General features: G+C 36.4%; 1 protein-coding gene across 1 annotated transcript in view; it reads right to left on the reverse strand.

The window, feature by feature from the left end:
- Positions 1-14,711, reverse strand: part of b4galnt4b (beta-1,4-N-acetyl-galactosaminyl transferase 4b) — a 116,516-nt gene extending 101,805 nt beyond the window's left edge. The window contains 2 exon segments of the mRNA XM_051115780.1: positions 13,496-13,703; positions 13,939-14,711. Of these exon segments, the coding sequence (XP_050971737.1) occupies positions 13,496-13,640 (145 nt within the window). The 5' untranslated portion in view covers positions 13,641-13,703; positions 13,939-14,711.
- Positions 14,712-15,106: the final 395 nt, after the last annotated feature.

Below are 15,106 nucleotides of genomic sequence, written 5' to 3' on the forward strand. Positions count from 1 at the left end.
GGGAAATATTCTGTCATCTGCCTCTAAATGTAACAGTAACAGTAAAGCCAAGTGACCTTTATTTATTTATAATCAATACAGATTGTTTTAAAGCAGCTTCACAGTAATAAACAGGAAAATAACTTATCAGATATGAGATCCAAAGTCTGCTATAAAGCAGCTCTAAATAATAGTGTTATTATTCAGCCCCAATCAGTTCAGTGTTGATTCAGTTCAGTTCAATAATGCTGTAAAGTTAATCAAGTTACGCTAAATTAAATTATAAGCAGCTCTATAAAAGACAACAGGGTTGTTATTTATCTCATATCAGTTCAATGTTGATTATTTCAATTATGAAATAATTTTGATTTAGCTATAAAACAGCTCTACAGAAGACAAAAGTGTCATCACTAGCTCTATTCATTTTAAGTTTTGTTCTCATTCAAAATTGTCAGTGCACTCCAATCAATTATATTACTGAATATTAAAGGGACAGTTCACCCAAAAATGAAAATTTGATGTTTATCTGCTTACCCCCAGGGCATCCAAGATGTAGGTGACTTTGTTTCTTCAGTAGAACACAAACAAAGATTTTTAACTCAAACTGTTGCAGTCTGTCAGTCATATAATGGATCCAAGGTTTTGAGAGTCAAAAAAACATACACAGACAAAACCAAATTAAACCCTGCGGCTCGTGATGATACACTGAAGTGTTAAGACACAATACAATTGGTCTGTGCAAAAAAACTGAGCAGTATTTATATAATATTTTACCTCTGATTCACAGCAATGTCCAACTGTCCTGAGCACTAAACAGCAGTTGGGAGTAGGTGAAAAGTTAACACTCCCGGATGAGTTCACGCAAGCAAGTGTAATCTTTTAGTTTTTAATCGGTTGCAACAATCATGATAAGCACAAGTAATTTGCTTATAAAGTGACGTATACGTGTGACAGATTGCTTCCACGCATACGTCTACTATGCCAGAACACGTTGATGTGTGACGTGCCGGCTGTTGTGAATGCGCTCAGGACAGCTGTACATTGCGGTGGATCAGAGGTAAAAAATGATAGAAATACTGTTCAGTTTCTTGCACAAACCGACTGTTTCGTGTCTTAACACCTCAATGTATCATCACGAGCCGCAGGGTCTGCGTATGTTTTTTTTACTCTCAAAACAGTGGATCCCATTGACTGCCATTATATGACTGACAGACTGCAACGGTTTAAGTTAAAAATCTTCGTTTGTGTTCTACTGAAGAAACAAAGTCATCTACATCTTGGATGCCCTGGGGGTAAGCAGATAAAAATCAAATTCATTTTTTGGTGAACTGTCCCTTTAAAGTGCCCCATTATGACATTTTGAACATTGCCTTTCATGCAGTGTGTAATATAGTTGTATGTAAATGCATATAATCTGCAAAGTTGAAAAGCCTAAAATCCATAATAAATAAAGAAAGAATCAACTCTGTACAGCCTGAACGAGTTGTTAGTAATTCAAATCCCACTTCCATGATGGATACACATCAAACTTATTTGCATAATGCCCACCTATGTTCTATGTTCTAACTTGACCCGCCCTCAAATACATAATTTAACTGATACTGCTTCACTAATCTCGGGAATTCACAAAATGCTTGCTCTTGAAAAATGGCTCAGTACCCAGTTTAATTGGACTAGCTGGCTCCATTAAATCACAACCTGTAAGTATGATAAATAACAGATGTTTATATTTTCTATCAAGCATTTAAATATAGAACTATGGCAAGGGCGTATTGTTTCTGACACGTGCGGTAGACCAATCACAACAGACTGGGCCATTTCACCAATCAGAAAACAGTAGACTCATGAAAAGGAGGTGCTTTGAGAAACTGAATCTTTGAACTGCTTTGAAATAATTGTTTAAAAATCGCTGGAAAATGAGGTGATATAAAATTCATATTTTGAGAAAATGAAAGTGTTGTTTGACCTTGCATGCATGTAAACCTGTTGTAGGAGACTCCCAAAACAATATTAGGAACTTTAAAAATGGCATAATTTGTGCACTAAGTGTCTTTTAAACCCAAAGTCAATATGTAACGTGCTTTCCCTGATTAACTTGTGTTAAGACAACAAAAGACTTTGTTATATAGTGTATTCAATCATATCGCAATGCACCTGCACTTTCATGATGGCTACACACACATAACGCAGGTGTGCCTATATCCTCTCTCTGCCCTTTACCAGCATAGCCTGACGGCGACTCTAACATCTGTGCGCCAGCTGCCACTACAACATCTGAGGGAATTGCACTCCACCAGGCTGTCCCATTGAGACTAATGACCAAGACAGAGATTGGCCACTAACACACACATTAACATGTGGCAGGACATTTTTTCAACCACTGTAACTACTACAATATTGATGGCAAATATAGTTTTGCTCATAAGTGTGCATGTTTTTTGTAGAATCTAGAAGTCAAGGCAGTTTTATTTGTGGAATGCTTTTCACAATAAATATTGTTCCAAAGATGTTAATGTTTATAATATCTTCATGCCTTCTTGTCACATTTAACAGATTAAAGTTGGGTGATAATAGGTGTGGGCGAGATAACCAAAATCTTTTATCACAATATTTCACAGTAATGGCATATACAGTTGAGGTCAAAATATTACATACACCTTGCAGAATATGCAAAATTTTATTTACCAAAATAAGAGGAATCGTACAAAATGCATGTTATTTTTTATTTAGTACTGACCTGAATAAGATATTTCACATAAAAGACGTTTACATATAGTCTACAAGAGAAAATAAAAGTTAAATGTATAAAAATGCCTCGATTGAATAGCTTACATGCACTTGATTCTTAATACTGTGGTGAATGAATGCTCATGATCATTAAATGATCATGGTGAATGAATGACCTGAATGATCCATAACTGTGTTTTGTTTTTGTTTTTTTAGTGATGGTTGTTCATGAGTCCCTTGTTTGTCCTGAACAGTTAATTTGCCCAATGTTCTTGAAAAAATCCTTCAGGTCCCACAAATTCTTTGGCTTTTCAGCATTTTCGTGTATATGAACCCTTTCCAAAAATGACTGCATACTTTTGAGATCCATCTTTTCACAATGAGAACAACTGAGGGACTCACATGCAACTATTACAGAAGGTTCAAACACTCACTGATGGTTCAGAAGGAAAAGCAATGCATTAAGAGCCAGGAGTGTAAACTTTTGAACAGACAGAAGATTTGTAAATTTTTCTTATTTTGCCTAAATGTCATATTTTTTCATTCAGTACTGCCCTTCAGAAGCTACAGAAGATACTTACATGTTTCCCAGAAGACAAAATAAGTTAAAGGAAAAGTTCACTTCCACAACAACAATTTACAGATAATGTACTCACTCCCTTGTCGTCCAAGATGTTCTGGTCTTTCTTTCTTCAGTCGTAAAGAAATTATGTTTTTGAGGAAAACATTTCAGGATTTTTCTCCATATAAAAGACGTCTATGCTGCCCCGAGTTTGAACTTCCAAAATGCAGTTTAAATGCAGCTTCAAACGATCCCAAATGCAGTTGTAAACGATCACAGCTGAGAAAAAAAGGGTCATCCTACGTCGCTGCAGAAGTACCGACCGAGTCTTTGCAAAGTTACCATGCAAGTAAGATCAAACACCCTTAACAAAAAATGTGAAAGAGATATAGGACGATTTTGAAGAGAACATGAGATGGGAGTTTTTTGACATACCCTAACTGTCATGAACCGGAAAAAAACAGGGTTCAGGCAGAGTAAGACAAAACAAATGTTTGACATTAAAAAGTCAAAATAAAAATGTTACTATTTTTATGAAAATAACTGATCGTTTCGCATTTTGAAAGTTCAAACTTGGGGCACCATAGACATCCACTACACTGAGAAAAATGCTGAAATGTTTTCCTCAAAAAAAATAATTTCTTTACGACTGAAGAAAGAAAGACATGAACATTTTGGAGGACAAGAGGGTGAGTGCATTATCTGTAAATTTTTGTTCTGGAAGTGAACTTCTCCTTTAAATTTACCCTGATCTTCAAAAAGTTTTCACCCCCCCGGCTCTTAATGCATTGTGTTTCCTTCAGTGAGCATTTGAACCTTCTGTAATATTTGTATATTCCCTCAGGAATGTCACATTAGCCTGTAACTGCAATAGAGACAATAGTCAAAAACCTATACAAATTTCCACCAGCTAATCATATCTACCGGTATATTGCCCACCCCTAGGTGATAATATCCTTTACATTTTGCAATGATACAAGGAATCGAGCAGTTGACATTTGCTATACTGTATATATCACCCTTGTATAAGTCTGGTTTGTTTTAAGCAGTGATGTTGTTTGCTGTTCTTGACAAAAAGCCTGTAGGTCCTGTAAGTTCTTTGGCTTCCCATCATGCTGTGCACATTTGAGTTCTTCCCCACAGTGGCTAAATGATGCTGAGATCCAGCTTTTCCACTGAGGACAGTTGAAGGACTCAAACACACACATCACAAAAGGCTGCAAGCCGATGATGCTTCAGGCAACACACAATATTAACGTCATTTCAATCATTTTAGTTATTTAGGGCCAGATTTACTAAACAGGGCAAATTTGTGTGAGAACCATATTCCATAAAAGCACTGCTGAGAGTAGAAAGTTCTGTGGGTGATCTACTGAAAAATGCACGCATTAAAAAAAAACATATGTGTGTGTGTGTCATGTGTATGACACTTATGAATTTATGGATTTATGGCAGTCATATTTAATGTAAGGCTGACAAGTCATCTGCCCAGTTTATCAAATCATCCAGTGTGGAGGTTTAGAAGTGTGTCTTTCTTGAGTAAAGTCCTTTAACTGAGCCTCCAAGCTCTGGAAGAATGGAGAGTGCGCCAGGAACATTAATATTTATAAATGAATACATGCATATGTTAGATTGCTCTGTTTGGGCAAATGAGAGAGATACTATATGTTTCACACTGAGGGAGACACAGAAAGGGAGATTAAATAAAAGGGATGAGGAGAGAGATCTCCTACAGAGAAAACACACTGCCCAGTCCCTCATTCGTTGCCTGAAATATTGTGATTTGTAACTGCCACTGGGAGCTACAGTACAGCCAAAAAGCCACACGAATCAATTCAGTGCTTTTAGTGCTGTAGGCTTTGACTCCAAATACAAAACAACCAGATTTATTGTCTAAATCAGTCACACATGCAAGCAATGATTTCATTCATTAGGTTAAGAGCAAATGAATGAGAAAAAGATAACCGGAAAAGACAGCACTTCACTGTCCTAGACCTATATAATCATAATCCAGATGGGACCAGCAGCAGGTCTTATAGTAAAAAAAGAGAGAGCATTAAAGAAAGACCAGCTCTGTGAACATTACCTAGACTAATCCAGAATTGATTCTGTGGGACCAATTAAATCTGCTAGATGCAAAATACTTTGTACTTCAGTGAATTAAAACAGATGTGATAATGCAACAACTCATTTTAAGAGGTTATGGAGGACAGATGTGTTAACAGCTAAAGCAAATTAACTTGAGAATCAGGCTCTTGAACATGTATGCTTTGCTAAGCAGGAACAGTCTAAACTTTATATTACTGTGGAAATTTGCATGTACAATGCTGCTCTCAAGACATTTCAGAGTTATATTTAAATTGAAAAAAGGATCCTGTTTTAGGATGCGTGCAGATTGTGGCAACTTTTATGAAGGATTTCCGATGTGCAACCTGTCAAGGTTCCTCTCATACTAAATTGAACTTAACTAATTACAATGAATTCAAATTAAATCATATCCTTCAGAGACAGAACTTGCTTGTTTGAGATGATAGAATAAACAATTATTTATTAACACTGAAAGTCCAACAGATTGAACATTGTTGAAAAAAGAGTGTGTTTGATGGATTTGCCAAGAGAAGGATATGTGTGCAAACTGGCTGTTAAAAAGATAGTCAAATTAATCTGTAACTAAATAAACAGATATTCATATCTAGATCATAATTATATAATAATCATAATGCAAAGCCTACAAACTCTTATATTAATTGACAAACTGTAAAATATTACAAGGTGAGAGAGCTTGAATTAGTAAGAAGTGTTTAAAAATACATATCTAGCCTATATTGTTGAAAATGTATGAGAAAAGTCCACTGATTAGAGGCCTATGAAATCCATTTTATTCCTTCACAAATTTTTTTTATTTTTTCCGGATTTCCGAATTTTCTGGATTTTAATTTTTTACATTTTTCTGGACTCTATTTTAATGGTTACATTTAATTTCATTGATCAAAAAGCATGTCTAAATAATTGAAATCATGATTTTTTCACAAGTTAACAGCAATTTAATAAAAGTTCAAATATATATTATTTATTCATTCATGCCCAAATTCTGTTGTCTGGTTTAATTTTTCCATTCCATTTTATTCCATTCCAATTCCATTTTGATAGTTTCATAAAAAAAAAATTAAAACAATAGGGTCCTATGTTTTTCTGGTAATCAAATTATGGCATAAAAACATTCATTTAAATGATCTTTTAATCAAATTAAAATTTAACAAACCCTTTAATTTTTGGCAAAAAAATTGCTGTAAAACAACTGTTTACTGTTAAAATTAAAACATGGTAAAAAAAAATAATAATTCCTTAAAAATAATCAATTTTTAATAATAATTTTATCATTACTACTAGCAGTAGTAGAACGATGTACATTCTACTTTACAATAGTAATATATTTCTGTCACAATTTCTTCAAGTTAAACTGAATTTTTATTTTGACAGGTTGCTGTGAAGAGTTTTATTTGTGTGTGAATATGATATGCCAGTAGTTTTTCTCAAATGCTTATGAAGTGGTGATGCTGTTCATGTATTTATGTCCTCATTTAGTTCAGCAGACGCTGAAGACACAGCGAGCGTCACATGCGCTTAAGTAGGTGAAACCACACGTCTGTGCCATTCATTCACACAGAGGCACAAAGAACATGCAGGATTCATTTTTAAATAGTCTTTTGTGCTTAATATTCACACAGACACTAGTCACGTTTTGATTTAAGTGTACTGACGTACTTCTGATTTATTCAATCAAATTTGCCAACTTCTGTGATATTCTGCATCCCTAATAAGCCTATACGGCAGGGCTAGGCCCAGTTTAACCATTGATAATAATAATGAAGAAGAAGAAGAACAACTGTACAATATTTTAGCACAAGTTCAAGTGCAAAACTTTCACTATTGCAAAATTTGCAGCACTGAGTTCAGAAATACATCGTAGTACACAGATTAATAACATTCACACAACAAGAGCTTCTGATGTGCTCTAGCGAAAGATGTTCAGCCGCCTTCACCCAGCTATAAAGTACTTGGAATAATACAGAACACTGAAATAATGATTTAAATTACACCTGCACCAATTTGTCACAACACACTTGCAACAAAGCAAACCGTTGCTCTCGTCAAAGCAGCAGGCTGAGGTAACACATCCTCCACCCACACGATTCTATAGCAGAGATCTCTGTCTATAGTCAGCTGGCTGACTAGCAGACAAGCTCTTTGAAGACATGTAGCAGTTTTCAGGAAAAAAAAATGCATGGGTGATGTGTCTCCATATGACAAAAACAGGGAGATGTTTACTGCAGGCCTATTTAACTTTATATTAAGTATTGATTACCGACTTATGTATAGTTTCAAAGGGAAAAACTGAGGAGCATACCAAAGATCCTCTTGTGTCTCAAACCCTGTTCTAATGCCACAGGATCTGCCACTGTTAGATTTATCTTGGCATCCATTACAACATTATTAAACTATCACACTACACAGTGTGGGCTGTTTAAGAAGTTTAAGAACAAGCAGGCAACACCTGTGACATTGCTTTCATACAACAAACAAGAACTTAATGTTGTTACCTACATTTGAGACACAGTATTGTTTACTTTGCTTTTGAACCCCCAATAAAAATAACTCCAAACTGGATTTATGGACAAGTGAACTGATACAAGCAGAAATGGCAACTGTTGGAGTGTTAAATCAGCATTCTTGGAACATCTCAACCAATCAAATTCAAGAACTGGAACTAACTTCTACAGGCTGCACTGGCTTTTTAAAAGTTTTGGGTTTGTAAGAAATTTTGAGCCCAAAATATTTTTATGTGATCAAAATACACTTACACTGTGAAATATATAAAACCACTTGTTCGAAAGCCTCAATACTTTTTATGTGATGATACTGTGGTTTACCCAAATAAGCACAAACTTGCACAGCTCAGCTGAGAAAAGAAACAGACTAGAAGAAAACTGATATAATGATGGTATGACTGAATGTCACACCATCTTTTAAGGATCAACTCAACCAGCCTATTGCACCTGGCACAGCCTAGCAGATGGATAAAAATGTATGTATAAAAATGTATTTATGCTCAATGCACTGAGAGTTACTCGTCATGGAATGAGTTTATGAGGTAAACAAATTGTCAGACATTGTTAAAAGATTATTAATGAAGCAGACGGACCAATTAAACATAACATTTTGAAATAAATAATGTTTAAGATTCCAAACTGTGCATAGCACTATAGAAAATTCCTACAGTACAAGCAAATGTGTTAAAAATTTACATGCAACCTGCAACCTCCCATATAGTCCCTAAATAAAAGAGCCATGAATAAGGAATGATAATGGCTCCTCTACAATTGGACCGAGGCCATGCAGAGCACATCTTCAGCCCCAAAGCCAGAGCCACTGCTGCCTCCAGGAATACCAATGAGAGTTTGAGGTGCCAGCAACTGAAATCAAAGGCAATGAGATGCAGCCAATTGTTTGAGAGGGAAGATCTTTTATATGTTATACACTAAGTTTGGGTCTGTAAAACATGTTGTACTGTTTGAAGGCACCATGACCCAACCAATCCACCAAGAGCTTCATCTGTGACCACAGTTATCATATTATGCTTTGAAAGGGCTTACACTTCAAGCATTAGTGGTTTCACTTCATTCATTAACATCTGTGATAACCTGCTGAAGGGAGAAATGGGCCTGGCACAGATGGGCTTATTCATTTTGAGTGCGGCCCAGTGGCTTCACACCTGAACATATGACCCAAATAGGTCTATCTCAGTCTAAACTTCATAGCAGGTGTAGGTGACACACGAATGGCTCCTTGGATATCAGCCGACTGCCTCCCAATTAACTGAGTGGGTGGCTGACAAACTGCTCCATCAGGCATTTAAAATAAAGAAGTTGCAGACATCTCTGAGATCTATGTGGTGATACTTGAAGAAGCTGTCTAAACAAGGGACACCGAGAATCCCAAAGCAGTGCAAGTCAGAGAGCATCAAATAGCAGCCGGATGCACTGGACAATCTAGGATCAAGCACAGACACACACATATACACACATCACTACGTTATGAGGACCAAATGTCCCCACAAGTATATAATACCAGCAAATTTTGACCTTGTGGGGACATTTTTTCCCCATGAGGAAACAAGTTTATAAATCACACAGAATTAAGTTATTTGAAAATCTAAAAATGTAGAAACTTTCTTGTGGAGACATTTTAGGTCCCCATGAGGAGACAGGCTAATAAATCATACAGAAAAGATTCTTATGAGGGGTAGGTTTAGGTGTAGGGTTAGGGTAAGGGGACAGACAATACAGTTTGTACAGTATAAAAACCATTATGCCTATGGAATGTCCCCATAACGAAAGAAATACCAGTGTGTGTGTGTGCACAACAGTTGTTTCTGCTCCTTGATTCTGATAAGAGTGCGATATTAGAGTCCAACAGAACTCCAACATCCGTTTCACCGTTTGTAAAGGTATGGTATTACTCCGCTTGCCGTACTTCTTACAGCGTCATGTTGGACGCCCAAAATAATACTGTTTTTGTCATGGAATGTAGTTTTTAAGAGGTTTTCAGGCAAGAATGCACTTGTTTATAGTTCAAATATGCAGTTTGTTAATAAAGATAATGTCTATTTGAAAATTTGTGTCAACGTTTTCAAACATGCAAGCTCCAGGGTGTCATCGACCGTTCAGCGCTTATGAATCCGCCTGACAGCAGTCTCACCTCAGCCACATCTCCTGGAATTTACCGCTGGGTCTGATGTCTTTATAGTGGTTAAACATGAGATATAATTTGTTTTGGGTAAATCTAACAGGTAGTCTTTGGTCTCATTAAACTATTATTTGTTCCAGAGCAAACACAGTTTTGGCAAAATGTAAATTTATGAAAATTCAATGCTATATATCAGAGCGCTGTCTTTGTACATTTGACTGAATTACTTTTAGACTGAAAAATAAACACGGTTAGAAACTGACGTTATTTTTAGTTTCAACATTCAAACCAATGTTTAATCATGAGTATGAAGAATGAATGCTGTATCAGATGCAGGTAATCACGATCGCCGAGTCCATCTTACTCTCGTAATACTCTACTCCACATAACACAGTGAGCTTTTAAGACAGTAATACAATAAAGCTTTAAAAGAAGCAACTCCACATTCCTTTGTACTACTTATAAAGCAACGTTTTGGAATTAGTAACGGAGGCTTGGGCTCAGCTGTTAAACTGTCAAAATTAGATTTGAATCTGTGGTGGAAGGAAGTAGTACTGCACAAAAGAGGGTTTTTAAAGACACTCTGTTGTTTTTTCATATGCATTTACACATTTGTGCCGTCGAACTGTTGTACAAAAACAATATCACACTCGTAGAGGAGTGCAATATTCTAGTGATATCGATATTCCAACCATTTCACTGTTTTAATGACTCCACTTGCGGTATTTCTCATACTAGTAGGTCACAGAATGTAGTTTTAAGAGTTTTTTATGCGAGAATGTACTTGTTCAGAGTTCAAATATGATAAAAAAATTAATGAAGATAACATTTGAAAATTTTCTTCAATGTTTTTGGAGATGTGAGATCCAGTGTGTCAGTGGCCATTCTGTGCTCATGAACCTGCTGAGAACAGCCTCACCTCGGCCAGATCTTCTTTGCTGCTGGTTCTGATGTCTATATAGTGGTTCAACATGAGATATAGTTCATTTTGGGTAAATCTAACAGCTACTCTTTGGCCTCATTAATCTATTATTTGTTCCACAGCAAATAGTTTGGGCTAAGGGTAAAATCTCATTACATTATATTTTATGTAAATTTAACGCTGGCACTCGTTGTTGTTTCTTATGTATGTACACATTCAAACTGTTGTATAAATGCAATATCACATGAGTAGCTGTGCAATATGGCTGTATATCGGCACACTGTGATTACCTACAGCACTATGCCTGCAGCGTTGTGTTATATTACTCTTACATATCTTTGTATTTGTATCAGTATGGAACAAGATTGTCCCATTTAAATCAATGTGATCAACAGCTTAGGTTCAATGTAATCTAAAAGTCAATCAACAAAGTAGTTAGCCTATATTACCTAAAATGTGTAAATTAATAGATTCCATTACTAACTTCAATTTTGATCATGTAATTTATATTCAGTAATCAACTACAATTTGAAAGCAATCTACCCAGCACAGACTATAAATGAGCTAAGAATAACTGCAAGAAAGAAAATGTTTCCTTCTAACTAGTCATCTTGAAAAAGATTTCATATTTCAAAATGTGCATCTGCCTGGATTCTCTTGACTGGCAGTATGCTCATCAAAATCTGCATGTTTTATGCTCTTCCTGTCTTGGTGCTGAGTGGACCACCACCTGCTCCATGTGTCCTTGCCCCGAGCCAAGTCAACAGACAACGGACTGTTCACACACCTAAACACAAATGCAGGATCTCTCACGCTGATGAAAAGAGGCACATTCAAGATGCACATTATAAATGCAATTTAGAGCACTATGCTGCTTGTTGAGATTAATAATTTAAGTGATGTGCCTTATGTCCTAATTACATAATTTATGCATGGTCGTTTTTATTTAACATTTACTTCAGTGTGAAAACAAGCGTGTCTCCAAAAGACCTTTGTCCACAGAGATCAACATGTCCTCCAAGACGTTTACCTCCCCTCTGACTAATGACTAACCGGGTGAAGAGATTGTACAGCTCAGCCCTCTTACTTCCCACCTATAGCACGTCTCACTTGAGATAACAGTGGCATCTGTCCAAAACACCCATTTGCATAAGCATTACCTTGTGTGTTGAGAGGAGCTTAACACAAATTTCATTAACCTATGGGTTAAAAGAGTCTGCACCTCTAATTTCTCTCCCTGTCAACTTCAGCCACAGAATTCACAGCAACTAGCTTCCATTTTTAAATCTCAATCAGTAGAAAACCAAGGGGGAAAAAGCCTTGAGCCTTTATGCTATAATTAGAAATATACAAATTTATTCCACTCTCAAATACAGTCATGGTTTATCACCTAATCCGCAACAATTACTTCACCTCTAATAACAAAGGACATACAGCTTCAAGGTAAAAGTTAATGAGAGGCTATGATTTAAAAAATCCAATTTAGTTGCACTAGAAAGCTAAATTAGAAATTGTCTAAAAATTTCCGCAGAGCAAACATGAGGTATTAAGGATGTGGTTGTGGTCTGGAGAGAGAGAAAAAAACTGTTTAAATGTTAGAAACCAATGTAGAATCTGTGCAAACTAGCTAAGCTTTTTTTTGGATAACAAACATATCATAACTTGTCCAGTTCACCCTATTTGTGAACATCTGAACTCAGTATTATACATGAACACTGAAGTTTAAACACTGTTGCTAAAACATCTTTGCATATATTATAAATGTAAAATATTTTTTTCAAGGTTAAGGCAGTGTTATTCACTGACGAGATGAGAAGTCACATCATATGAGCTAGATAAAAATGTCTTGAGCACTGAAATGTATTATTCCTAACTACATAGTAGACGTTTTATGCATATCATCTACTGCATGAATAATACTTTGGACATGTAAATGCATTTTACGTCAGCCTTTTCTTATGCACACGCACACTACCAAGTATAACAGAAAAATGTGTAAAAGGCCACTTGTGCTCTTTGAATTGTGTGTGGTAAGTGATTATTCCTGACAGTAATTAAAGGAAGGGAACTCTTGTCACTGAATTGGTACCTTTCAGGACATTCATCAAATTGTGCCTGTGGGTTAGACTTAATTTCTCTTTAAAAGCATAAAGGAAAATCATCTTTGCACAGAGCCGCTTTGAGTCTTATCTGTAGTACTAATGGTTCTACAACCCAGAGTACAAATTAGTTTAGGAATAATCAGCAGTTAGCTGGGCAGAAATAAGCGATAATTAAACTTTAACCTGAAGGAAAATTCCTCATTTAGATCATACAATGGCTTTAGCAATGGACAGCTCTATTTTACTCCACTGCCTTGCTCATTAACCTGCATCTGAAACCCAAAAGAAAGATTTAACTGATATGTCAGAATAGTCTAATTTTCAGCTTCGCACAATTGAATTTCTGTGCACGATCACATTTAAAGCTACTGAAGATATGTTACGGCTTCATTACTGGATGAAAACTCCATGCTCCATTCAAGGCTCTAGCTACAGTGCTGTTTCATTAATACTGACCTTTCCCATAGTTGAAGTGGAGTTTGATGGCTTTGCCTTGGTTGATGTGAAGATACGTGAACCCAATGGCAAACATAAGCAAAACGAGCAGCAGAAGGAGTTTGAACTGCTTGCGGATCTTCTTCAGAGGAAAGCGCATCCTCATCGCAACAACATCACCCACACAGTGGAAAATTCAGACTTGTTCCTCTTCGTCGATTTTGTACAGCTAGAATGTCAAAAGACACTGAAATGATGTTTCACACTCACAATACTGATTTACAGATTAGTACTTGCTAATGAACACCAAATTGTTTCCTTGATGAATGTATCTTTCAACAATGACATTCTAAACTTCTGATGTACTGAAGGCTATAAATGACGTTTACACTGCTACGTGTTGCCTACATTCGTTCTAAATGTCACAGATAGTTATTGTTGCGTTAATAATCGTAAACACTTACCGTGTACGTGTCAGTAAAACTGGCATGTCTAACCGGTGTCACCATAGGAAATGTGTGTGTTGGCTGGTGCTGCGCTGTCCTGTGTCTATCTTGACTGCTCACTTGAGTCCAGCCAGAACAATATTTGGTATAACAAGAGAGGCAGCTCATCATTTCTGTTATTAGAAGTGTCAGTACAGGAAAAACACACATATATTATCACACAATGACGGGTTTGGTGATGCAGCCGTCAAACTTACTGTACACACTCATTTCGTTTTCGATATGTCTTCATAAACAGAAGCTTTGATCTTAAAGTCCGGTTATTGCGTTCAGAGTTTTGTACAAATCCTTATTCAAGGCGCGTTATGTGATGAGCAGATAGCAGAAGTCTTAAATTATTTGTTTTTCACGGTTTTTCAGTCTCTTGTTTATTGCAAAAGAGCGACGAAGACAAATAAAGCTCTGAAGCATCGCTTCATTTTTCGGTTTTGTCTCGTGTCTCTTCTCGCGCTGGTGTTCACGAGCACGCTTTTGTTTCTTCGGTCTGTTTCACAGACGAAAAAAACGACTGCAAACATGTTCGTGTCGTGCCATCTTAAATCCTTGCGTTAAGTGGTTTTCATTTGTCTTATGTCCGTTTTGTTTTGGTGTTCTCGTGAAAGAAAACTGAAATATTTTCCTCAGCAGCATCAGCGCACTTGTCCGACCGCATCCCATAGTTGCATCCTGGTCTTCGTCTGATGGATAGAGGGAGCTGTTACCTTCGTGTGCGCACAGTCACAGTTCTGTACCTGAAGGGCTAAAGGATGAGCACTGAACAGTGCTGACTGCTCCTTCTCTTTACACTTTACGTTTACGACGTACAAGCTCTTAAAAGACGTTAATTACACTATTTTAAACAAGTTACTAATAGGGTAATGCTGTATCGTCATGAGGCAAAGTGAGTCATAGGTTTCCTGAGACTACTACTCGTTATAATAAATCATTTATACCATTTAGTCTTGTGGGCTATGCAAAATTACACCAAATGTAAGTTTATAAAAGTATCCACACTGTTGTGGGCAAATAATAGCCTAATAATATTAAATCCAATGCATACTTTTTTATATACCTTATTTGATGCTACTTTTTAGGATATAAATCTAAAATCTATAGATTCTTGGATTAGACCTTGGTTTTAAAGAGC

Source organism: Labeo rohita, chromosome 7 (assembly GCF_022985175.1).
Source record: "Labeo rohita strain BAU-BD-2019 chromosome 7, IGBB_LRoh.1.0, whole genome shotgun sequence".
Classification (NCBI taxonomy): Eukaryota; Metazoa; Chordata; class Actinopteri; order Cypriniformes; family Cyprinidae; genus Labeo; species Labeo rohita.